Source organism: Vulpes vulpes, chromosome 2 (assembly GCF_048418805.1).
Source record: "Vulpes vulpes isolate BD-2025 chromosome 2, VulVul3, whole genome shotgun sequence".
Classification (NCBI taxonomy): Eukaryota; Metazoa; Chordata; class Mammalia; order Carnivora; family Canidae; genus Vulpes; species Vulpes vulpes.
In genome coordinates, this window is record NC_132781.1 from 80,482,214 (window position 1) to 80,509,285 (window position 27,072).

The following is a 27,072-nucleotide window of genomic DNA, read 5'->3' on the forward strand; positions in this document are numbered from 1 at the left end:
TAAGCATAATTAAACCACATTTTATTGCAAATAAAAATATACAGAAACATTTATTTAAAATTCATAAACTTTTAAAAATGAACAGTACGTATAAACATTTGAAAAATAGAAAATCGCCAGACTATAGAGTTTATTCAAAACAGTCAAGTGTTCTTAAGTACGTATCTTCATATGTATTCCTACAAATCACGTTTCCACAAAGTTTTGTTAGAAGGTGACAATTGCATTTTCAGTTCAGTTTTATGGGCTGTAAGAAAAAATATTTTTGTTGGATTCATTTTGTTTGGGTGTTGAGACAGTTACAATGATGGAGTTCATATTCTCCTGGATCATTTAAAACAAGCTAATGTGACACGACTTAAGATGAAGACTGTATGAAAATTGGCAACTAACGGTGTTTATCTAGTAATAAGACTATAAGAATCAAAATGTTGATTCAAAGAGAACTAAATTCTATTAAGTGCCTCACACATCAAGCATGATACAGGATACCTTCCATGTATGTCATTTAGTACTCTGAAAGGTGTTAACTGCATGCTGCTAAATCTAAAGACTTTTAAGAACATTCTCTGCAATCTGAACTAAAAGTGACCATTGACCTAAGAATAAAATTATGACCATTGACCTAATGTTGAAAATTAAAATAAAACCAAGATATTCGCAGAATTAGGGAAAGCTTTCAATCTGGCTGTGTGAAGACAGCTTTGTAACCCCTAATAGCCCATATGCAGATATTCACATAATAAATCTTAAGATATCTATGTGAGATAAAGACGTATCTATGTGAGTCAAGACTAACATAGTCTGAATACAGGGATCCAGCATTTTCTTCCTCCTTAGATAATATCTTCCTATTTGGGAAAAATTATTGTTTTATTTTTTATTATTATCATTGTTTTATTGTGAGTTTTAGATTTACGATAACACTTTGGCTTTTCAATGCATATACCCAGTAGGGATTTTTAGATTTTTAAAAATATTTCATTCTTTCTCTAACATGTTTCAACTTGTTAAACCTTTCTCAGCCTTTCTCCTGGGCATATATGTCAACACTGGTTCATTTTCCAATCCAGGATACACATGAGTTCTTGTGTTCCACGAACCTTTAGCCTGGGCTCAATATAACAAGGGCAAAGCTTTGTAATAGGTGACATTTAAGAAATACCTGACACTGGATCTCCCTGGAGTGGAGAACCACCACAGTCTCAGGTTCGATGCCATTAATTTCCTCACTATGAAAGTGTCCTGGAGGAATCAGTAAAAGTTTTCAATAGAAAAAAAAAAAACTTAAAAGAATTCCTATGATTTTTAAATACTAACTTTTCCAAAAACACTTTTCCTACAAACTTGAGTTCATAGCTTATATATCTGATATACAATTAAAATGAAACGGCAATCAGCAGAGTAAACACGTACTTTACCTGAGGTATCAACACATGTATCTTTCATGGATTATCAATTTTCAAAAATGAGAACACACTGAAGTGCACTCAACACTGAGCTGTGCTGGAAGAGACGTTGACAGCCCTTTGCAACTTCACGGTCATCTCAGGACATCCCTGGGAACATCAGTCAGAGCTCAACAGAACTGGGAAATGCTAAAGTCAGTTTAACAGGATTCTTGATAATAGAATTTACTATTATTACCTGGAATGGACTTGAGCTAGATTACAAACAAGCAAAACTAATAACATCTGATATTGGAACAGAAACATTGAATCAACTTGAAGAGTTTTTTGTTTTTGTTTTTGCCTTAATGTTGTAACTTTTTGGCTAGGATTTTTGTTTTAACAGAAATAAGTTTGGCCTGGAAATGTGTAATTTCTTTCTCATGAAATCAGTGAGTGATAAGTGTCCACAAACATTAAAGCCCGCCAACAATGTTATTCGTGTTGCACTTGGAGACGGTAAAATTATATGTGAAAGGTATTTTCCTGTAGCATTCCCTGAGGCCTCAATATTTTGTATTCTAGGAGGTAAACGTTCCTTCCTATTCTCCCAAAATGCTTATCAATAAAACATATGGAGAATATAGTCAGGATGAAATTCAACAGAAAAAGACAATCTGCCACTTATTGTGGTAGGATATGTATAATTTTAAAAAGGTTAGTGAGAAAAAAAATAAAAAGGTTAGTGACTAACTAGAATTTCCTTAATAAACGTGAAAAGTGCCAAATTTCAAGAGAACAATTATGATAACTCATTCAGGTTTTGGCAAAGATTTTTCTAATTGTTTCCAAACAGTCTGTGAAAAACTTAACCCTTTGGGGATTAGACATTTGAGAAAAATTGAAGTGTACAATATAATCCTAAAGTAATGTGCCAGTTATTTTTACAAAAGTCTCTCTGTCAACAGGAAAAAATGGCCTTTGGGATAACAGAGAAAGGGACAAAGTGAATATAAGGAACTCCAAACATGAAATCACTTGGACTTCTCCAGAAACTCAATTTTGTCTTACATTGCTCAGGTTTGAGTTAAAAGAAGCCTTGAATGTAATCATTTGCCTTTGTTTTTGTGAAAACAACAAAAAAACCCCACTGTGTTTCATTTAACTATTTCTCTCCCTCCTCCACTCTTCTCTTTTGAATTGGTAATAAACTTTTCTCACATGGCGATAAATTACAATTCATAAGTCCTTCATGGGCTGTGTGTCCTGCACATTCTAGCCCACCAAGGAGCAGATTTCCAAGGCAGGCCTATTTTTTTTTTTTTTTTTTAATGCTCTACTCTTTAGCTATCTAGTTTAGAAAGAAGGACATTATAGAAGGTGGGGGGGAAGCATCAATAATCTCACTTCTCAGTTTTAATAATTTGAGACGATGACTCATCAGAGAATGATGGTTGATGCTCTACTTATCAGCACACAGTTAAGTTTATCTATGAATTACTAAGAATAGCAGCCAAAGAAATGAAGATCCACCTGGCAGAGGCTAAAATATTATGACCAGAAGAGATTACTCAGAGACTCATGTAACTCTTTAACTTCTTTTGTGCTTAGGGAATATTTCAGGTTTGTAGACATGCGAAACAGTAGAGGTCTTCTGGAGAAGGATCCAAACCTTGATTTTGAAATTTGATGGCCAAAAAGGAAGGCATTTTTGGGGGGGGGGGGGGTTCACATCTAGATTATTAGTTAGAACTTTAAAAATTCCAGCTCTCCTAATATTTCTTCAAGAAATCAGATATTCCTTGTTCTCTCCAAGTATCTTATATTGGCTCAAATTCAAGGTTTCTAGAGACTTTGATCATCAGTCCTACTAAACAAGGTAATGTCATCACTGAATCCTGGGGTCGAACATTCTGCGTTCTCTAGTAAGACATATTTGTCTTCATTACCATTCAGAGAAAGGACTTCTTTCTGAGTAGTGGATGTCAGGTCACTCCAGGTAATGTCAGTGTGTTTAAAAGCATGTAGAAGGAAGATGCCATTGATAATGGTGAAGAATCCACTCAGGGTCCCGATGATATCTCCGGCTTTCATGCCATACCATTCTTGGAATAAGATGACGGAGCAAGTTACTACCATGGATGTGAAAAATACGTAATAAATGGGAGTCACAAGAGCTGTATTAAAGGTGTCCAGTGCCTTGTTGAGATAGTTAATCTGTGTCATCACTGAAAGCACAAGTACGGCCAGCAAAACAAAGACCAGAGGATGCTTGTAAATTGGCTTCCATTCCAATAGTTCCTTAATGGCAATTCCCAGGCCCTTGACAGAAGAAACTGAAAATGCTCCAATCAATGAACAGATTGAAATGTAGACCAATATATTGGTCTGTCCCTTCTTGGGAGCCACGATCAAAATCAGCACCAACGAGATCACAATTATGATCACAGCAAAGGAAATAAATCCTGTTTGGAAGAGAAAAGAATTAGACTTCAGAAAATGCCAATAGGATCCTATCTTTGAGAAATCTTGTTAGTCATGAGTTTAGAAGCATAGGTGTTTCAGGAAGGAAAGTGAGATTAAATTAGAACAACAAAAACAAAACAACATTTTACTGCATGGCTCTCTGTATTTTACAATGGACTTTCACAAATGTATCATTTGAATTTCACAGATAACACCATGGCAGGTATCATCCGAATGACTTTTTTTAAAGATTTTATTTATTTATCATTTATTTATTTATTTATTTATTTATTTATTTATTTATTTATGAGAGATCCAGAGAGAGAGAGAGGCAGAGACACAGGCAGAGGGAGAAGCAGGCTTCCCATGAGGAACCTGATGTGGACCCGATCAGGTGGATCCCAGGACCCTGGGATCACCACCTGAGCCGAAGGCAGATGCTCAACCACTGAGCCACCCAGGTGTCCCTGAATGACTTTATTTTCAGAGGTGGAAAGTGGCCAAAAGTTTGGGTTGAAGTACATGCTTTTGCCTCTCCTATTCCCATCTCCTTTAATTGTGTAGAGGACACGCATGGATGGAATGCTAAGTTGTGTGTCACCTTTACACAAGACTTGTAATCCAGTCAAACCTTACTGCATCTCACAACCCACAACCGGGCCTGAAGAGAGCCTTTTACAGTATTATTACAAATTCATTTGATGAGGAGAGAAAGTGAAATAGAATCAGAGTGTTTCTTTTGGTTGAATCACAGACCTGGGTCTCTCAATTTCATTTCCATTTCATGCAAAGAAGTGACTTCCTCTTCTTGTGGGGCATGGATAACCATCACAGTTGACCCCAATATACTTAGTATGCAGCCTATTTTCCCATGAATGTTCAAGTGCTCATTTAAAAAGTAGGAAGACAATATTGCACTGTTGGGAGACGAAAAAAAAATCACTCTTATTTAATCAACACTGGATTCCATAGCAGCTCGGAAGTCACACTGTGGTACTGGCCACTCTACCCCAGTTGCCAATCAACTGATCGGAATATGCTCCAGGATGCCGAAAAACCTGATTAGTCTTAATACTCAGAAATGGTCAATCAAATCTGCTTAATTGCTTTTCTATCAAAAGAGTTTTAACAGACATTCTGTACCCATGGCATCTTCCCAAGAGAGAGGTCCCACTCAATTAACTTCCAGTTTCCCCATCTTCTCCCATAAACCCAAGCAAAATGGAAGATCTTTTACATTTTACTGGCACGACTGAGAATCTGTGTGCTCGTGAAAGCTTCAAAGGAAGATACATGTCTAAAGAAGAGTCGCTCTGCTCAGGGCTGATCTTTAGCTAGTATGTAAGGCACTACCATGCAGGTTGTCAAAATATTGAAGTATTTCCTTACCAGCTGCTACTGCCCTGATACCTACATTTATCCAATAGTCCCCACTACTGTGCCATGGCCCCAGGAAGTTCTGTTGGCACCACCATGGACTCCAGACTATGCTATCCTGCTGTTCTTCCAAATAGGTCTGCTGTGGCTCCTGCACACCAGCCTCCTTCCCTTGATGCCCTGGCACTCCCACCAGGGTATTGCCTATGCCAATGTGCACCTGAGACCGTGGTCCGTTACCTGGGACCTTCTTAGAGTCATCCTCATGTGGCCACTTGTGAGGACACTAGCCTCAGCCAAAACACTGCTATTACTAAGAGTTCTGGTTCCACGCATAGACAGTGTTCTAGTGCTCTAGGTGTGCTGACTCATTTACTTCTCACAAGAGTCCTACAAAGAAGATGAAGAGGGTTGGCCTGGTCATAGGCTTTCTACTACAGGTGGATAATGAATGAAGACAAAAGAGATAGAAAAATACAACGAATAACACAGTCGCTCAGCTCTAAGCGTTCATGTGCCCATTGAACACATTCATTTGGGATCATAATAAAGACAACTAAAAAAAAATGGGATCTGCACTCTATGAATATGAGAATTATTCCTGTTTCCAGGGCTAAAAGAAACGAAAAGGTCTCCAAGCATAACTATCCAGAAAATAATGAAAGACTTTAAGTGGAAGTTGAAATTTAACCCAAACACTATGCTTTTCAAAGTCCTCTGATCACTATGGTCGTTAACTATGACGACAGAAAGGACTGAATGGACTGTGGTCATGTGTTCAGATGAGAGAGAGAGAAAAACCCACTAGACTTAGTTGAATAAACACAAACGTAACACATGATTACTTTATGTTAGCAGGAAGCCAGGCCCACTCTCACAGGTTTTCTAAACACAATTTATTCCCCAATTAAATAACACAATTTAAATTAATAATTAATTAATTAAATTAAATAACACAATTAAATAATTAAATAAATAATTAATAAATAATTAATTAAATAACACAATTAAATAACACAATTTATTCCCCGCTCCTACCGCTTTCTTGTGTCTTCTCAAATGAGTTGCATGATATTTTGAGATACGCTCAGCAACGTATTTCTTGTGGTTTAAATTCATCATGGCCCTGACATCTCGGCAGAAGCCGAGCTCTTTTCTCACGTACCTTATGAGCACACTCAGAGCCCCCAGCGGGGTGACCAAGGTGGCAGGTGCAAAAGCATAAGCTGCAAAATTCGCCGCTTCTCCGGCTCCCACTGGAAAGCAAGCCATGGTAGTCATGTGAGAGATGGACTTGTCAGGAGAGAAAAATGAATGACAGGCAAAGCGGTGGACTTCTGTCCCAAAGATACTGACGGGGCCACTAAAAGGAACCATTTGACGTTGTTTGCCATGGAGGGTTGGGGAGGATTGGCACTAAGGGGTGTAGCTAAATGGTGATTACCTGGTGATAGGAACTCAGCTGATGCAAAAAGGGGTGACAGATGAATACACGCTGTAAGCGACTTCCAGTAGAGATTTTAGTTATGTCACAACCAAAACCGTATTTGGTCACTTCTACAGAATCTAATTAGAGGTAGTTTGGGCCTAAGCAAAGAACTATTCTATTTGCTCAAGCATACCTGCTGGCAAATTAGAATGCTTTGCACAGATCTACTGACCTGGCAGGGGATAGCCAGAAATGCCTACCACAGGCCCAGGCGGCCGGGCGTCTCTGAACTGTAGATGATCCAGAAGCACCTTAGTGTGCTTAGAAGTATCAAGGAGATCCAAAGGGTTGTTTTAAAGTCATAAGGATGAGCTCCTGCGATCTTTGTCTTTTCTGAGGAACTCTAGACTTTGGTGAGATGATTTCTAGAGGGAAACTCCAAGGACAGGACTCTTGTCTTGGAGCTAAATTATTCTTAGGGGTCACAACTGTACATTTGCCCACAGAATGTAGTATTTCATGAGGGCAACCTATGCCAGGAAGACACTAGCATTGTAGAGAGAGCTTCTGGGACAGATAAAAGACACCAGAATACTTTTTCTTTTTCCCTCTGGTTGCTATGCTCCCAGCCTTCCCTCTCCCCCGGCCAAATCTGCAGGAGTACTCAGGTTTAGGGAAAATATCATGAAACAGATAGAAGCTTCCAGAACAGAACAATTGGGAGACTGCTCTTCTAAGAGGAGTCATGGCAAATTTTCTTCAAATATGAACCTATCTTGAATACTTGATAGTATTTATATTTTTATCTCTACAGACAGCTTTCCAGGAAAATATTAATTTCAGGATTGAAGTGCTGTATGTTTGTCACTAGGCAAAATCTCTAATGTCATAGACTTCTGCTATTTCTCTCTTCAATACTAGTGTGAACTTTGTACATGATGAGAATAAAACTGTAAATGTAGCCACATAACATTCTCCTTAGATCTTCATCCTATTGTGCGGGTAGAGGGTGGGGAGACACAAGAAGGAGAGAGAAAAGGAGAAAAAAGAAATCATCCAAAATATCTATCGGGAAACTTCTCAGTACGTTCCCTGTCAACTTTTATTCCGAAGAAGTAAGAAAACAGAAAACACCTAAACAACTGAAAGGGCTATACAGGTTTAAATCTAAATATTTTTATTTATCATATTTTTAGATTCTAACATTAAAGTCATCCAATTCTGTTGCATAAGAGGACCACACAAGTCCTGAACTGTGTCAGTTGGTGTGGGAATCAATGAGAGTCAGAAGGCTTCTTGCTGCAGAGGGAGTCGGCTAGTGGGTGGTGAGGTTAAACTATAGTTTATGAGCTCCTGTCTTTGGGATTTAAGAAAAATCAGGGGAGTTAGGGGAGGGACAGAAATCTGCAAAAGTGCCTGGGAGAGAGAGAGAACACTGTCTTCCCTTTGCACCCCATCTGAGCCTTTGTAGAGTGGTCTCCATCCAACAGTCTCATGTAGTCCCCAGGGCAAGTCTGGGAGGAGGGAGTGCTGACAACCCTCATCTTCTCTCCATTTGTTCGGAGCTAAGCAGCCAGAGGGGACTTTAATATACCCATATTTTGGTCCTGACCAGGAAAATGTACCCATTCCTCAGAAGACATGCAGCAAGAACAGTCACAGATTCGAATTAGGAGCAGGGAAATGTGGGAAGAAGGCATTTTCCTCAATTGCTCTGGGGAGGAAGACCGAAGGAGAAGTGGGTGATAAGATATTTTAAATGTTAACTTTTCCCTTTGCATTCCAAGGCAGTGTTGAGAACATGGAGGTGCAGCGAGAAAAGAGGAGGAATTAATTCTAAAAATATATGACTTATTTTATATGTAAGATATTATACCCACACAAAAATTTCTAGACTTTCATGCCATCCTTCCTAGGAAGATAATCAATCTTGAACAATCCAGGGTGATTTATGTATCAATTTTCCAAGCACACGCTATTCTCACCAGTAAGGACTTACTTGAGAGTAATCCTGCCCACCAGAGCCATTCCTTGAGGTAAGAATGTCCACCTTGTCCTAAGAAAATAATAAAAATTACAATTAAGTTCTAAACTGGAGGGAGAATGCTCGCAGAACTGATCGCTAGGAGAGGGCGTGGAATATGGTTGGAGAAGCCAAGACTTTAATGTGGAGCCACTTTCAGGCAGTCTTGAGCCTGAAAAGGCCCATCAGGTGACCCACCTCAGGACATCCACAGGCCCCATGTGACCATTGGGCTACTTACAACTAAGCACAGTTAACCAAAAACGAGAGAATTCCACACGTCCCCCATATCTCATCTTCCCCCTTTAAAAACAGCCCCCCCCCCCCCCCATGGCAGACAGCCTCTCCTCTGCTGTCCTGCCCACTGCTCCCTTAAGGTGTATTTAATAAACTTCTGTCTCCTTTGTTCTGCTTCAGGTGGATCCTTTCACCTTCCACACCATTGGCTTCCACCCTATCATTGCCCCACAACTGGGGGCCCCCATCTGATCGAGAGACACGCCATTCAGACCCCACATTAAGGCCAACTCAGTAAAGCTAGTCTTCAGCTTACTTACTTGGCCATTTCTAAAGATCTTGGACTGCTTTCTACAGAAAGTAAGTTTTTTCATTTGCAAGAAAATTTTATTTAATCACTAGGCTTACCATATTTATGCCAGCCACAGGTGTGGACACAGAATATCATACTTTATTTCAGCTACAGTTAAAATTAAATACAGAAACCCACAAATTGTAAATTATATCGGTACCTAATGAGGACCTCAAAGGGAGGAAGAAGATAGTTGACATAAGAGCTCTTGAGATTTTGGATAGTCAACCAGAGAATAACAAGCTTTAGCCAGCTGGACTCTCCTTATTCCTTACCTTGGCTGGCATTATGAAGTTGAGTTTCTCTCTAGTCCACTGACAAGGACAAAAAGCTTTCCTGAGGTATTTAAAGAGTTATCTTCTCTGGACTGTAATCTGTGACCTAAAGTCATTGTTATGTTTGCCACAGGAAATGGAATTTTCTCACCAATTTTAATATGTTTAATCCTATGTATTTGACCTCTCTGATTTTGTTATAATTAAACTAAACAGGATGTATTAGCGGTGAAGATTATCTTGCAAAGTGTTTATTTAGGATTTTCTTCTTACAGAATGTGCAAATGATTAAAATGGAGTATGAGTATTACAATTTCACAATCTGTCTTTAAAAAACTAGATATATCATAAATAGTTTCTCATGTCCTTAGTGGTTGAATATTATTTCAAAATCTGGTATATCATTATTTATTTAACCTGTGTGCAACTACACACATACACACACATGCACACTGAGTGTCTACATTTGTTCTCGTTATATAAAAACCTTAAATAAATATTCTGGTATGCAACTATAGGTGGCATCCTTGTTCACATCTTAAGATAAATTTCCAGAAGTGGAATTATTAGGTTATAAGACATTGACATTTTTAAGCTTTACCATATTGCTCTTAGGAAAGTTTGTACCCATTTATACTGCCTTCAGCAATGTTTGGGAAGGCAAATTATTTCCCAAAGTCCCTTACCAATATAGAGCCTTTTAAAGAAAAAGCAAAACTTATGAAAATGGTAGGCAACAGGGGCGCCTGTGTGGCTGAGCTGGTTAAGCGTACAAGCATCTGACTCTTGATTTCAGCTGGGGTCATGATCTCAGGATCATGATCGGCTCTGTGCTGGGTGTGAAGCCTGCTTAAGATTCTCTCTCTCTCCCTCTGTCCCTGCCCTCACTTTCCCTAAAAAAAAAGAAAAAAAGAAAAAGAAAAAGAAAAAGAAAAAGAAAAAGAAAAAGAAAATGAAAATGAAAAAGAAAAAGAAAAAGAAAGAAGGAAAAAAAAGAAAAAAATAGTAGACAACAACCCCAGGAGCTCATTGTTATATGATGGTATGTCTTTTTAGTACTAGCAAAATAACAATTATTTATATATGTTTATTGGCCACTTGTATTTCTTATTTTGTGGGTTTCTTGTTTATGTATTTGCCTGTTTATCTTAGGGTACTAATCTTTTTCTTATCAACTATGGTCACTCTTTATATGCTGTGCTGTGGGTCTTAATATCCTTTGTCATATATTTTGGAAACCCCCCCCCCCCCCATATATATCATATGTCATTTGCTTTTTGGTTTCAGTTAAGGTGTTTCCATGTAGGATTTTTTTTTTTTTTAATCAATCCAGGTAGTCTCTTCCTTTATACAGAATAGATTCTTCCTTTATCTGAATGCTTAGAAATACCATCTTTTAGGTTTTTTTTTTTGAGAAAAATCATTTCATTTTAAGTTCCTGAATGGTAAGAAGTAGAACTCTTTACATTTTTTTCCTCTAATTTTTGCCAATTGTCTTAACACTTGTGATTGAATAATCCATCCTTTCTCCAGTGGATTGAAATGCCACTTTCAAAAATTGCATATTAAATTGTTATATGTACTTGGCAATTGTCTTTCACTATTTTGTTTATCTTTTTTAGTGCCAGTACCAAACTGTTTCAATTAAGATAGCAGTATAGTATGTTTTATTTCTGATAGTGCAAATCTCCTCCAATAGTACTTTTATAAATTTGTTTGCAACTTGTAGTCATTTTTCCATATGAACCTTTGAATAATACTTAGCTCTTTTATGATATTCTTGATAAGAATGAACAGAATCTCAGAGGAAAGAGTTCAGTTCCCAAGAAACAGTGAGAGCTTAACAAAGTAAACCTTTATCTGGAATACATATGCATTAAGGTGGGACTGTGGAAACAACGCATTGAAGATTTACAGTGACACCTGGAAGTTCCTTCTAATGTGCATATAAATACAATCATGGAAGATTTCTGTATTACCTGTTTCATGGCCTTAAGGATTTAACAGACCAAATGAAAACTGATGAATCTGTTCACATCCCATCCTTTATATCTAGGTAAGATAAAATCTATTCTCATTTTCAAGGTGGAACTTTACACATCCATACTTCTTAAGCCACGTTTAAAGAAATCATCTCTTAACTATTCTTGAATGTTTGCCTTGATGCACAGAAAGCTTTTTAAAAATAGACACTGGGGGCGCTTGGGTGGCTCAGTGGTTAAGCATCTGCCTTTGGCTTCAGTCATGATCCTGGGATCCTGGGATCAAGTACCGCATGGGGCAGTGGGGCGGTGGGGTGGTGGGGTGTGGGGGGGACTGCTTCTCCCTCTGCCGGTGTCTCTGCCTCTCTCTGTGTCTTTCATGAAAAAATAAATAAAATCTTAAAAAAAAATAGACACAGTAAGGAATTTTGTTTACATGGTCATGCACTGATGCTTAGATGTTCTAATATCTAATATGGCCACAGTGGTCTTGATAGCCAAAGTCTTTTTTTCCCACCTTAGGAACCTACACCGAAACAACCCTATCGAGAGATGTCAAGCTACTGTGTGTGTGAATTCTGTTTTGTTTCACACCTGGATGCTGGATATCTATCTTGGATTGTATATTGTGTTTGTGTATTTATGCTTTGATTCATTGTAACTTCTCATGTTTCATGTTATACAATTGATTTGCATTGAACATAAGCTGTAAATAAAAAGAAATGTCTGAAAGAGAAAAAAAATACAGGAGGGTAGCCCTCATGTTAAGTATTCTGATGAACAAAAAATAAAAAAGGGAGATAAGGAAACTTTTAGAGGTTATATATGTTTATTATCTTGATTATGGTGATGGTATCATGGGTATGTCCTTACGTCCAAGCTCCTCAAATTGTATATGTTAAACATGCGAAATATTTATGACTATACATTAATAAAATGGAAAAAAAGAATGAGTAGAAATTCATGGTTAATGAAAGGGAGTCAAGCTGAGTTACTCAGCAGCAGGTGAAATGTCACTATAAATAGCAACCTAATTCTATTGATATCCATTTATTGATTTAACAAATATTTATTGGGTCCCATGGAGAAGGTTCTTGCTCTTGTGCATCTACTATCAATAAACAAATAATAAATGTACAGTAACAGGTTATTTCGGGTACCATGAAGGAAACCCCTAGAGCCATGATAGAGAGTAACGGGGATGGTGGTGAGGGGCACCTCCCCAGAGAGGAAGATCAGCGAAGGTGATGATACCTAAGCTGAAGTCTGAAGGATGAGGAAGGCAGGGAGAAGAGAGTTCCAGACAAAGGGAAAGGACCTTGAGGCGACAAAGAACTCAGTCTACTCCAGGAACCACAAAAAAGTAGGTGACAGGGAGGGTAGCAGAGGACACAGCTGGAGAGGTTGCGAGGGCCATGCTGCACAAACTGTTGAAGGCTGTTAGGGTTTTATTCTGAGTGCAAAGAAAAGCCACCGACGTTTTAAGCAGGAAGGCAGCGTCTGACCTTGAACACTGAAAACTGCGCGCAAAAGCTATGAAAGAAGAACTCATACCACACTCTAAACCTCTGGAAACAGGAACTTCAGTTTACCCGAAAGGAGCCCCAGCTGGCTCAATCCTGGAAGCTGCAGGGCAGATTTGCTAAGCACAGAGACAGGCCTGAGAGAGAGACAGTAAAGCATTATTACGGTAGCACTGAGGTCTCACAACAGGATTATTTGTGCAGTTGCTGCCGAGGCCTGACTTGGCTAGTTGCATCCGTTTCTTACCGGCTCTGGTAATGCCCTTCTTGGCCAGTTGCAAGAGGCCCTTCTTTTTCAGTATGAAGCTGGAGCCAATAAAAATACTGGAACTTACTGCCAGCCCCAGGCCTACATACAGACTGTACTTGTTTTCTACTTTTGCAGAAATGCCCAAGTTGCTTATGCTGGAGTTCAGGTCCTCGTAGAGGATGGGAGAAGCCACCGGCTGTGACACATTGGTGATCTCACACCAGGCCTGGGAGGAGTTGGGGCAGACCAGAGACAGCACGTAGCCTGGAAAAAAGGGAAAGAAGGAAACATCAACAAACACAAAAGAAAGATACACCGAATGCACTCCTTTTCTGCAAGAAAGAAACCTGAGTGGACAGTACTGAAACCGCTTAACCACGTGGAGGAAAGTTCTCAGCCAGCGGTCCACACGCCTGTGGACACGTCCAGTTTGGCTCACACAGGTTCTTAAAAGTGTTTGAGAAATTGTTCAGTTGTCATCATTTCAAAATGAGAGATTTCACCTGAAAGTCTCCCTTCCTCTTATAAATTGGAGAATCTGGCCTTACTTGCTTGACTCTCTTTGTTCCAGCAAAACAGCAACGTATGAGAGTAGCAAGAGTAGCATGTAGCTGTCTACACCTGAAGTGGGCTCAGCTAATTCATCCCGGCCCCCGAGACCCACCTCCAGCCTTCACATGATCAGCACAGCTCCAGGAAAGTAGTGTTCGTGATGCCTGAGTGTAGGGCCAGGCACGGCAATCCACCGGTGGGCATGTAACAGAAGATTTAGCTAACCCATCTGATAGTGCATTTCAGAAGATGTGTTTAAAAGGGGGTTTGGGGGAAAAAAAAGTGGGTTTGGTTTCCGTACCACTTTCCCTGAAAAGAATGATTTTTTTAGCTTTCCTAGTCTGCCTTCTCCTAAACAAAATAAAATCCAGTAAAAAAAAAAAAAAAAAAAGAAAGAAAGAAAGAATTAAACATCGGTAGGCTTTTCTTAGACTAAGACTCAAGTAAACATATAAATCTACTGAATCAGACCTATTATTATAAAGGCCTTGGAATTTCACATCTAAACCCCTAAAATGCAAAATGAACCCACTGTAGACAATATAAGGAACTTTTAAATCTGTTCTCCACTTGAAAAGGTAGCTGTCAACAAGGTGATATTGTGACTAGATTTTCTGACCCTCTTCTCAACTTTTTTTTTTCCCTTTTATTTTTTAAAGTTTTGTTTAAATTCAATTAATTAACATATAGTGTATCATGGGTTCTGGAGATAGAGTTTAGTGATGCATCAGTTGCATATAACACCCAGTGCTCATTTCATGGAGTGCCCTCCTTAAAGCCCATCACCCAGTTACTCCATCCCTCCCTCTACCTCCCCTCCAGCAACCCCCAGTTTGTTTCCTATAGCTAAGAGACTCTTATGGTTTGTCTCTCTCTCTGGTTTTGTCTTATTTCATTATTCCCTCTCTTCCCCTATGATCCTTTGTTTTGTTTCTTAAACTCCACATATGAGTGAGATCATATGATAATTGTCTTTCTCTGTTTGACTTATTTCACTTAGCAAATACTTTCTAGTTCTATTCATGTTGTTGCCAACGGTAATATTTCATTCTTCTTAATGGCTGAGTAATATTCCTTTGTATATATATATATAGACACCACATCTTCTTTACCCATTCATCTGTTGATGGACATCTGGGCTCCCTCCATAGTCTGGCTACTGTGGACACTGCTGCTATGAACATTGGGGTGCAGGTGACCCTTCAGATCACTACATTTGTATCATTTAGATAAATACCTAGTAGTGCAATTGCTAGGTCATAGGGTATTTATTTTTAACTCTTTGGGGGAATGGCCATACTGTTTTCCACAGCGGCTGCACCAGGAGCATGAGTGGGAGGGGCAGAGAGACAGGAAGAGAGACTCTCAAGCAGACTCCGAGCTCAGCATGAAGCCCAACACAAGGCTCAATCTCATGATCCTGAGATCATGACCTGAGCCAAGATCAATTGTTGGATGCTCAACCAACTGCACTACCCGGGTGTCCCATTATTTTATTTCAAGTATAATTAACATACGGTGTTACATTAATTCATTTTTTTCTTTTTCTTTTTAGTTTTATTTTTTTCTTTGAAAAAGCACATTTTCCCATCCTGAATTATTCTAAACAAAAAAGGCAAAGAAAAATGAATCAACTCCAATTTTAGAATGCAATGAAAAAAAATTAGTTTTACATCTCAAAAATCCTAAGAAGGCATATGATCAACAAAAGATAGTTTGTTCCAATGATATCTTAGGGACAAAGTTTTGGTAACTGGACCTATGCCTCCCTGGCAAAATATTATGCAGTTATCTGAATTTACCACTTACAAAGTTAAGAAATAATGATAAAGTTCAGATCCCTAAAAAGGTAAAATAATTGAATTCAAGCTTTTCATGATTATTATTTCACTTATTTCAATAAGTTGAAAATGAATCAACTTTGTTTCAAAGGTACAGAATAAACTCTAAGTCAAAACTTCTAAATATTCCAAGGAGAATTATGTGGCTTTAGGGAAATTCAGTAACATTGAGGGATCTCCAGGCAGGTTGTTTTAATAAGAATTGCTGCAGGGGATCCTGGGTGGCTCAGCGGTTTGGCGCCTGCCTTTGGCCCAGGGTGCGATCCTGGAGTCCCGGGATCGAGTCCCACGTCAGACTCCCAGCATGGAGCCTGCTTCTCCTTCCTCCTGTGTCTCTGCCTCTTTCTCTCTCTCTATCACAAATAAAAATAAATAAATAAATCTTTTAAAAAAATAAGAATTGCTGCAAATTTTCAAATAAGCCAGCCCTTAGCAATCGTGTTCCTGTCACTGTCCAGCTCATCTAAACCCAAGAATGGATTTTCATAGTAAGAATTTCCATTACATTCATTCCTGAGAAAACATCTGACTTGACCTGCTAGTGAATTCTATGACTGCACTGGTGTTACTTATTATGTATTTAACATAACCATTCCAAAACTCCATCTCTGAAAACAGTGTGGGCAGGTCTCATTCCAGTGGAACAATATTCTTTCTAAGCTGTTGACATAGCAAACTATTTCCAACCTTTTAGGGGGTGTGAGGGCAGAGGGTGATAAGGGAAAGCAAATAATCTTTGTTGGATTTTGTAAGTTCCTATTGCAAACAGTAGCTATTAATGCTGCAAGTTTTATGGCTGGAAAAATAATAAAAATTGTATCGAGTTTTTGACCTTAGAACTTAAATTGTTTTATGTTCTGGGTGGCTGTTGAGGAGTGGTGCTACAGCAGATGTGACTGAAGGAGGGAGTGGGGGAGACAAGGATGGGTTGGGGCTGTGGAATGGGAGGCCAGATACAAACTGATGGGTGAAGTAGAATGTGTGCACAGGGTTTCAGAGGAATCGGGAGATAGTGGAGTTGGCTTCTTAAGATTCTAATAAGCAAAGTTATTATCCAGGGAGTTTAAACTTTATTCAACATAGAGAAAAATCTATTACATTCATTATATATATATATTTTTTACATTATTATATTTTATTTTAATAGACACTATAATAGCCCTCCAAGTGGCTGTCCCAACTTATACTCCTACCACCAGGGAGCAAGTATGACTTCTTTGGTATAGTTATTATTAGTTTTTCTAGATATTGAGTAATTAATATTTAGGAAGTATGTGTCAGTTATAAAGAAACATAATTCAATATACACCAATGTGTCAACAACCTAATTTAAGAAATAAAATATTACATTTCACAAGTGATAACTATCCTGATTTCCTGCATAAGATCCATTTTCTTAAAAAAAAAATGTTTCCCTTTTACGGCTATATCTTTGAATAATTGTTTAGTTTTGTTCCTGCACTTTATAAAATGTAAATTATACAGTATGTATTCTTTGGGGGGGGGCTTGCTTGTTTTTGAGATTTATCACTGTTGATGCATGTGGCTGTAGGATTTGTTTTTGCCCACTGTTCTACAGAGCTCCACTGGATGATGATCTCACAACTGATTTTCCTATTTTATAATTGGTGGACATCTGAGTAATGTACAATGTTTTTATTCTCACAAGGAGTGCTGCTAACATTCTTCGTTATGATGAAACACATGCACTAATGATACTTGACAGTGTTTGACTCCATAAAAACAGTAGCTTCGTTTGAACTTAATACATATCTTCTATATGAAAAGGCCTTGCCTCACCTTGAGCTCTGTTACTATCTATAATCATGGACAAGTTGAATATTTCTTCTTGATTTCAGTTTCCTCATTTCTGAAATAAGGGAGTTTGACTCAGTGATTCCATAGATGCCTTCTATAATTCTGTGATTTGATCATGTGCTATCTCTGTTCCCAGAGTAATTTACTTACAATCCCAGTGGCTCATAAATGTTGCAGATACACCAAATTTAAACTCATGCGCACTTGTAGTTGAAAGACGTTTTAAAGAAACTGATGCCAAGATATAAGTGACTTGCCAAAGCCCTATAATTGTCAAAATCACAGCTAAGCAGCAACCCAGTTCCCAGGCCAGTATTCTTTTTATTTCAGAAAGGTAAAAACATAAAGTATGAATAAAGTCAGTTGAAAGTTATTACTAATGTTTATACAAAGATTAAATACTTTGAATAATTTTTTTTCAAGTACGATTTGCCTATAGAGAGAGAATAATAATTTTTTTCAGTTTATTACATACGGTAGGAAAGCTGACTCCTAAGAAGTCAATGATGGCATAAACCTGCATTTTTAATCACTGCAAGATATTTCCAGTTTGAGGAAACCATTGTCTCATCATCTATTTTATGTGTTAGTTTAATTTGTTATTCAGCAAATAGTTACTCCCTTACCCCTCCTGATGTGGGCAGACTATTCTTTCCCCTGATGTCAAGGCTGAAAGTGAGTTGGTGGCCAATGGGACAGCCGCAGAGGTGATAGGAGGACAGGCTTCACATGCACTTATGTACTTAGATTTACTCTCTTGTGCCTCTGTATAGCTCAGGAGTAGAGCTTCCCTAAGGAGCTGCTGCCCCTTCAGCCCGAGCTCCAGAATGAAACACATGGAGCAGATCCAAGCTCACCCCACACGAAGAAGCCCGATGCAGAGACACCCTGGTGAACCCAGGCTAGATCATTCAACCACCAGCTGACCTACAGACACATAGGCAAGAATATATGATTGTTGTTTTCAGCTACTGAGTTGGGGGCTGTGTATTACGTAGCCATAGCTGACTGACACACCTGCCTATTCCTATTAGCATAGAAAAAAAATGAATGACTCTCTTCACATCTCCTGAAATATATTCTCCAAACATCAGCCAGTGTGAATCAGATTATGTCACTCCTCTGTTTAGTTTCTTTTCATTGCAATGATAAGAAAATCTAAACTAATCCTGGCTTCTTTAAAAGCTTTCCATGAAAAATAAATAAATAAATAAATAAATAAATAAATAAACAAACAAACAAAAGCTTTCCATGTGCTGAAGCTTGCTCACCTCTGACATCATATTGATACCTCTTTCTCACTCATTCTCTGAAATAACATTAGCTGTCTTCTTACTCACTGGTTCAACCATTATTGACTATGTACTTGTCTGGCATTTTCTAGAAACTGGGAATACAATGGTAAATAAAATAGAATTCCTGCTCTCATATTTATTCTAATGAGGGGAACAAAATAAACAAGTGAACTAATGACTATATAAAACGTTGAGTGTCATGGAAAGCAGTAAAAGTAGCATAAAAGAATTTTTTTTTAATTAAGTGGACAAACTCACTGCTATGTATAACAAAAACCCTGAGGCAAGAATGTGCTTGAGGCTGAGGCTGGGGTGATAGCCTGAGATGAGGTCAAAGTATAGCAGGAGGCAAGATCAGGTGAAATGAATCTTTAGATTAGTAGGTCCAATCTTGTCATTTCTCCCTCTAAAATTCTACAATGGCTTCCCTTCTCATTTAGGAAAAATCTAAAATCCCCACCACAATCAAAAAAGGCCTACAGAATCCTGCCTCCAGGTATCTCTCTAACCACATTCCCTACAATTGTGGGGTTTTCTTTCTTTCTTTTTTTTTTTTTTTTTTTAATTTGCCCTGTTCCTTTCATAGGCCAAATTCCTTCTCACCTCAAAGCCTTGGTTGTTGCAGGCAGAGCTAACCCCTCCTCATTGAGTCTCTATTTATTTATTTTTAAAGATTTTACTTATTTAAGAGAGAGCGTGCGCGTGTGCGTGAGCCAGAGAGCACAAGCAGGAGGAACAGCAGAGGGAGAGGGAAAGGAGGCTCCCCACTGAGCAGGGAACCTAATGTGGGGCTTGATCCCAGGAACTGGGATCATGACCTGAACTGAAGGCAGATGCTTAACATACTGAGCCACCCAGGTGTCCCATGAGTCTCACTTTAAAATGTCACTTCCTGGGGCACCTGGGTGGCTCAGCTGGCTAAACAACCTACTGTTGATTTTAGCTCAGGTCATGATCTCAGGGTCCTAGTATTGAGCCCCCTGTCAGGCTCCACACTCAAAGCGGAGTCTGCTTGAGGATTCTCTCTCTCTCTTTCTCCGTTGCCTCTCCCTGCCCCCACTTGCACTCTCTCTCTCTCTCTCTCAGACAAATAAATCTTTAAAAAAAAATAAACAAGGTCTTACCACTATCAGCATGTTTGGAAGCCAAGTATTCTAGGACTGCTGACCATCAGACTTCCTTCATAAACTGCTGCTCTTTTCATACTTTACAACCTGAATATCACTAAAGTTATTCAATTGTTAAAGATAAAATAGATAAGAACTTATAAAACTCAACACCTGCAAAACAAATAATCCAGTTAAAAACAGGCAGAAGACATGAACAGACATTTCTCTGAAGAGGACATCGAGATCATCAGCAGACACATGAAAAGATGTTCATTATCACTTATCATCAGGGAAATGCAAATCAAAACTACGAGATAACACACCGGTCAGAATGGCTAAAATTAACAATGTAAGAAACAACAGGTGTTGGCCAGGATGTGGAGAAAGGGGAACCGTCTTGCGTTGTTGGTGGGAATGCAAACTGGTGCAGCCAATGTGGAACACAGTACAGAAGTTCCTCAAAATGTAAAAAACAGAGCTACCCGACAATCCAGAATATAAATACACTAATTCAAAGGGATATGGACACCCCTATATTTATAGCAGCATTATTTACAATAGCCAAATTATGGAAGCAGCACGAGTGTCCACTGATTGACGAATGGATAGAAATGGAGCATATAGTGGATCCCTGGGTGGCGCAGCGGTTTGGCGCCTGCCTTTGGCCCAGGGCGCGATCCTGGAGACCCGGGATCGAATCCCACATTGGGCTCCCGGTGCATGGAGCCTGCTTCTCCCTCTGCCTGTGTCTCTGCCCCTCTCTCTCTCTCTATCATAAATAAATAAAAATTAAAAAAAAAGAAGAAATGGAGCATATATATGTATTATATATATACGTATGGTATATGTGTGTGTGTGTGTGTGTGTGTGTGTCTATGGGATATTACTCAGCCGTAACAAAGAATGCAATCTTGCCATTTCCAATGACATAGATGGATCTAGAGAGCATAATGCTAAGCAAAATAAGTCAGTTGCAGAAAGGCAAATAGCATATGGTTTCACTCATATGTAGAATTTAAGCAACAAAACAAACAAGCAAAGGAGGAAAAAAGAGAAAGAGAGATACACCAAGAAACAGACTTTTGGAGTGCCTGGGCGGGGGGGCGGGGGAGCTCAGTCGGTTAAGCATCTCTCTTTGGCTCAGGTCATGATCATGGGGTTGTGGGATCGAGCCCCCTTGTGGGGCTTCTCACTCAGTGAGGATCTGCTTCTACCTCTCCCTCTGCTCCCTCCACCCCCTGCTCATGCTTTCTCTCTTTCTTTCAAATAAATTAAGAAATCTTAAAAGAGAGAGAGAGAGAGAGAGAGAGAGAGAGAGAAACAGACTCTTAACTATATAGAGAACAAACTGATGGTTACCAGAGTAGGGAGGAACATGGGTGACATAGGGGATGAGATTAAAGAGCACTGGGTGATGTATGGACGTGCTGAATCACTATACTGTACACCTGAAACTAATATGACACTGTATGCTAACTAACCAGAATAAATATAATAAATTTAAAAAATTATGTACAGTTCATAATAAATAAATATTAGACTAAACTACTTTTAGGATACTATTCTTTGAACAACCTTTAGTGGAGAATTCTCACTACCCTTAACTCTTCAGCACTTAGGAAATCTATGGATGGTTGGAAAAGCAACTGGTAAAAATCTGGAGGAATTTTTATTTTTTTAGTGCAATAGAAAATCAGCCATATATCATGCATAAAAATGAAGTTTTCCCTGATTATATAAGTTGTGTTCATTTGATGGAATTTTGAGAAATGTTTATGACATAGATGTTTTTTTTAAGAGTAAAATCTCAGAATAATTAAAATGAATACTCCTGAATACAGGAAAGCCAGAGAATGGGGATGGGCACCGGCTGAAAAACAAGTAATTTTGTGCCTGGTTTGATCACAAATTATGAAACATTATTACATTTTTTTGGGCCTTGGATTTTCTGTAAAAAGGAGATAATGACTACCTAATAAAACTCACAGAATTTAATTATGTGTGACGGTAAGCTTTTACATTTTTATGCAAACCCATTTTGAAAATTTAAGATTATATCATGAGTATGGGACATATCGTAATCAGTACAAGAGAGATACAGCCAATTCTCAAAGAATGAAGTTCCTCAATTTCTTCCTCCCAAAACCATGACAGGCTGGATCCACTCTAAAAACCATCTATGTCATTTTTTGCTCTTCTGGCTGGGCTGCACCCTGGAAAAGTGGTCCCCATGGTCAAAGAAAGCTTTGAAAACCAGTGATTGGATCCCTCCCCACTGCCAGTTTATTCTCCCTACTGCCACACCAGGTCAGAATTCTCAAGCAGATGCACTGGGATATATGGTTTGTCCTCCTTACAGCCTAGTCTTCCCGTCCCTCATTTCCTTCATAACCCCGTACAGTCCCCATGCACATGATCTTCATGCAGTTGGTACCTCATGGGTGATGGGTGTATTTCTTACATCGTATTTTCATGGTGTCATAGTTTCATATTAATAAGCCTCTACTGGCTTTTGGATCAAAATGAGATTTGTGAAATATGTGACATAGTATCAAAAACCTAAATGAAAAAAACCTTCCATATGTGTTACATTTTTTTTCTTTTTTATAAAAAATTTTGGATTAGGTCTTTTGAAGCATCTGTGGTTTTAAGACTGAAAGCCACAGGATGGGGTTAACTTTGTCTTTATGGAAGCCCAACTGGAATGCTCTGTTCTTAGATTTCATGATGGACTCCTTGCCATCTGGATATCAGCTCAAACATAACTTTTTCTAAGGGATCTTCCCTGAGTACCCAATCCAAACAACCTCAACTCTCTCAATACACTATCCATGACACTTACCACTCTTGTAATATCCCTTTTTTTTCATTTGAAGGTTGCATATTACCTGCCTTCTACACAGTAAGCTGCATGGGAAGCTTACTAGAGCCTAGGCCTAGACTATCTTGAGGATCCCTCCACAGCCGCACGCACGGCAGTGCCTGGCACATAGACTCCTGTCATCTGAACAAATGAATAAATGAAAAAATCGAGGCTTTACTCCACGTCAGGCTCCGAACCATGTGCTTCATGTCATTTGACAACTGTACAAATTACTCCCCTATCTCGATGAAGGCCCAAGGTTAAGTCATAGCTGAGAAGATCGATGCCAAAGCCTAATCTCTTCCCACTGTTGATAAGGACTCTCGTCTTTCTCACACAATTAATTGTAATTAATCACAGGTATTAAGCACTGAGCCTGAGTATATCTTGTTGGAACTAAATGCATTGAGTAAAGCAGGAAAAACACTGAAGTTGGAATAAGCGAGTGAATGGTAATTCACAAACCCTCCTTACTTACAGATCCCTGGGTAAAATAAACAGGGTGGACGGCTACCACAGTCTGACTTGCTGCTTTACGAATTATTTAGACAAAGGTCATGCAACCTATCTAGGAAATAATTCCAGATCCAGCCGCTTTAGTAACCAGTTCCCAAACCTCAGCTTTTGAGCGGCACCTGAATTGTCCAGGCATTTTCTCCCTGTGTCCCCCCACCCCCTGCACCTCCCTTGCTGCCAAAGTTTTGACTAGGTCACTGCCACCCCATCCCCCAACTCTCTGGCCTCCTTTTTTTTTTTTTTTTTTAGTTTAAAGTTTCAGCATCAAAGAACAATTGGGGCAGCCCGGGTGGCCCAGCGGTCTAGCGCCGCCTGCAGCCCAGAGCGTGACCCCGGAGACCTGGGATCGAGTCCCGCGTCGTGCTCCCTGCGTGGAGCCTGCTTCTCCCTCTGCCTGGGCCTCTGCCTCTCTCTCTCTCTATGTCTCTTATGAACAAAAAGAACAATCTGGAGAAACCCAAGAAGGGAGGAAACCCGGGAAGTTGCCAGCAACTCGGGAAAGGCTTTCTCGCCACGCCCCTCTCCCCTCCTGCTCCTGGTCCTGCACCAGGTAAATCTGAGATCCGCCCCCGCCCGGGCTCGGCGAAAACTGTCACCTCGGCTGAGACACACCCTTCCTGGCTCCCAGGGGTTCCCGCCCCTGCTCCTTCTGGCCCCCGCGCGCCTTCTGCCCTGGGACTCCAGAAAGTCCGCCTGGGCTGTAAACACCTGGCGCAGGGCAGGTGGCCTCGCCCAGCGAGTTCTCAGGACCCGGCCGGGGCCGCGCGGGCAAGAACGGACCGGCCCCTCCCCCGAACCCCTCCCCCGTCCCCTCCCCCGTCCTCCTCCCCCGTCCCCATCCCCCGTCCTCCTGCCCCGTCCCCATCCCCCGTCCCCCTCCGCTTGGTCCCTCGCCCTAAGGAGCCAAGAAGTGACCCCGCGGCGAGTCAGACGCGGCCAGCAGGGCTGCAAAGGTTTGCGTCTGGAGGCGCAGGAGGGATGCGGGTCCCACGCCCCCCCCGGGACCACACCCCCCGACCCCGGGGCTCGCGCTCTGCCGGCCGGTGACGTCTCGCCGCGGGGGCGGGGGGCCGGAGCCAGCGTCCTTGGCAGGCGTGTCTCGGGGATGCGCCTCAGCACCCTGAAGTCCCCCCGTCTGACACTCAGCACGCGGTCATTTAGAAGGGTCCACCCCCGGGCCAGGGCGGGAGCCGCGGAAGTCGGTCTTGTCCGCACAGGGCACCTGCGTGCGGGCACCGCCGGGTGATGTCGGGAGAGTCGGGGGAGTCGTTCCTCCCTGCAGGTACCGGGACCCCCCCCCCCTCCCCGGGCTCATCGCCACCCAGATGCAGGCTCCCCGGGCTCGGGGCAGACACTCACCCTCTCGGCAGGGCTCTCCAGGCGGCAGCCTCACCTGTCCCCCCATGGCCCCGGGTCGGGGCTTCTCCCAGCAAGCGCTCCCTCCTCCTCCTCCTCCTCCGCCTCCTCCGCCTCCTCCTCCCGGGGCTGCTCCGCCGGCGGCCCCGCGAGGGGGCGGAGCTGCAGGGGCCCCGCCCGGGGCGCGCTGGCCCCGCCCCCGGGCAGCCTCAGCCAATGGGGTGTGGCCTCCGCGCCAGCCCCGCCCCCGAGGCCGAGGCTGGGAGGTGGGGCCGGGCGCCGGGGCGGGGCTGCAGGGCTGCGGGGGCGGGGCCGGCGGGAGACGCGCTGGGGCCGCGGAGGTCCCGGGGCCAACTCTCCCGCCCTAGGGCGGCCCGGGCTGGGCCCCGCCCCCTTCCTAGCTTCTCCCGCGGTCCAAAAAAGTTTTGCCGAGGCCCTGCTGCGGACGTTAGGGACGTGGTTGGCCTTTGGCTTTTGCTCTGGGTACCATGCTAAAATTGATTATTATTATTTTTGACAGATTTTGCACGCCTGGTGCAATCAGATTCCCCCCGCGATCCCTCAGCTTCAAACTCCTCGTCCCCCAACACCTCCCCCCACTCCCTTTTTTGAAGTCATGCAGTTATTTGCAATAAATCCTAAAGCAGAGGCAATGCTCAAGTTCAATCGGCTTATTCCCACAAAGCAGTAATAGCTAACATTTCTGGTATTCTTGCCTTGCCATGCATACGTAGGCACTTTGTATTAACCCTAAATCTCACAATCTAGTCTATAAATGGCTACTTTTTGCAGATGAGGGATCAGAGGCAAAGGGAAGGTTAAGTAACTTAACCAACTAGTTAGTTTAAGCAGTAGGTCCTTATGCAAAGCGAAATGGGTATCATTCCTGCTAAAACCTTCCTGGCAGGAAGGAGGTGCCTCTGTGCTCTGGGACTTCAACAAAAGAGAAAAAAGTCTCTCCTCGGCTCACCTTGCCTTTGCTCTAGGTATAAACAGTGCTATTAACTTTATTACCTAAGAGTTTCATAGCAGCGGCCTCAATCTTGCTTTTCTTGTTCCTAGGCTGATGAACGAAGAGTTAAGAACAGTCAGCTCAACAAAACAAGGCACACACTTTCGCATGTGGATGGCTTGATGGGGAAGAAATAGCATGGGGAGAATGGGTGAAAGTTGGAAGGGAGGGAGATTTATGCCAAATTTGGATAATAAGCCTTAAAACTTGGATTTCTATTTAAACGTTTTGTTTGAACATCAAGCTTGAAAATTTTGCCTTTATTAAAAATGATTGTTGATGATAGTAAATGTGATCTAAAATATTATTTATGATTTAGCAGCGATAGAGCATTTATGTGAGCAAGCACTATTCTAAGCACTTATAAATATTTGCTTTTTGAATCATCATTATGGATTGATACAATACGAATATCAATCCCTACTTTAGAGATAAGGAAAGAGAGGCGCATAGAAATTAACTTGTTTATGGACACCTAGCTGGCAAGTGGTGGAGCTGGGATGCTAACTAATGCTCTTAACCCATTTGCTGATTGCATTTTTTTTAAAAAACAAAACAAAAACAACAACACTAAAAACGTACCACCCAGATCATTCCTTCTAAGAATTGAATTCCAGTTTCTTACTTGGGTCTATTTTAGGTAGGAGGCACTTTGCTGTAATTCTTGTTTTTCATTTCTGAAAATAAGGAGAAAAACACTCAGGAAAAAATACTTAAACTGATTTAGGATCCTTGTTTTCTCGGTTTAAATGTTGCCTAGCAGAACTTTATATGGCCTATTTCTAGATGATTTTGGATATTATGCTATTACAGCACCATAGACTGTGTTGAGTGACATTAATTTGGGGGATTTTTATTCCCAACAAAAAGCATGGTGTTTATGTAAACCATCCCCCCCCCAAAAAACATTGAAAAATCCCCAACTGGCCCACTGGTGGGCTGGGCCAAGTCTAAGGCTGAGAATTTGTGATCCCTTATTTTTTTCTCAATTTGGAGAATCTTCCAAGTCTATTTGGAAGATTTTCAATAATTTTTAAATTTTCTTTAAAGATTTTATTTTTAAGTAATCTCTGTACCCAGTGTGAGTCTCAAACTTATAACCGTGAGATCAAGAGTCACATGTTCTATCTACTGAGCCAGTTCGGCCCCTAGGAGATTTTCAATTTTATTAATTATTCTAAGAACCAACTCTTACCTTTATTAATTTTCTTTACGGATTTTTAAAAATTTCATTGGCTTCTGCTATTATTATGATGATGTATTCTTATTGTATTTAATATATATATTTATTATTTTATTTTTACTTCTTTCCTTTTTACACTGACTTTAACTGCTACTCTTCTAGTTTCTAGGGTGGAAACATAGATCATTGATTTTAAATCTTTATTCCTTCTAATTCAAACATTGA

The 27,072-nt window shown here is 40.6% G+C and overlaps 1 protein-coding gene across 1 annotated transcript; it reads right to left on the minus strand.

Moving 5' to 3' along the window:
- Positions 1-24,773, minus strand: NIPAL1 (NIPA like domain containing 1). The gene is made up of 6 exons (XM_072749049.1): positions 24,656-24,773; positions 13,300-13,566; positions 8,660-8,716; positions 6,397-6,487; positions 4,611-4,771; positions 1-3,853 (listed from the first exon to the last, which is right to left on the minus strand). The coding sequence occupies exons 1-6, from the start codon at positions 24,699-24,701 to the stop codon at positions 3,234-3,236; spliced, it is 1,242 nt and encodes a 413-aa protein (XP_072605150.1). The 5' UTR covers positions 24,702-24,773; the 3' UTR covers positions 1-3,233.
- Positions 24,774-27,072: the final 2,299 nt, after the last annotated feature.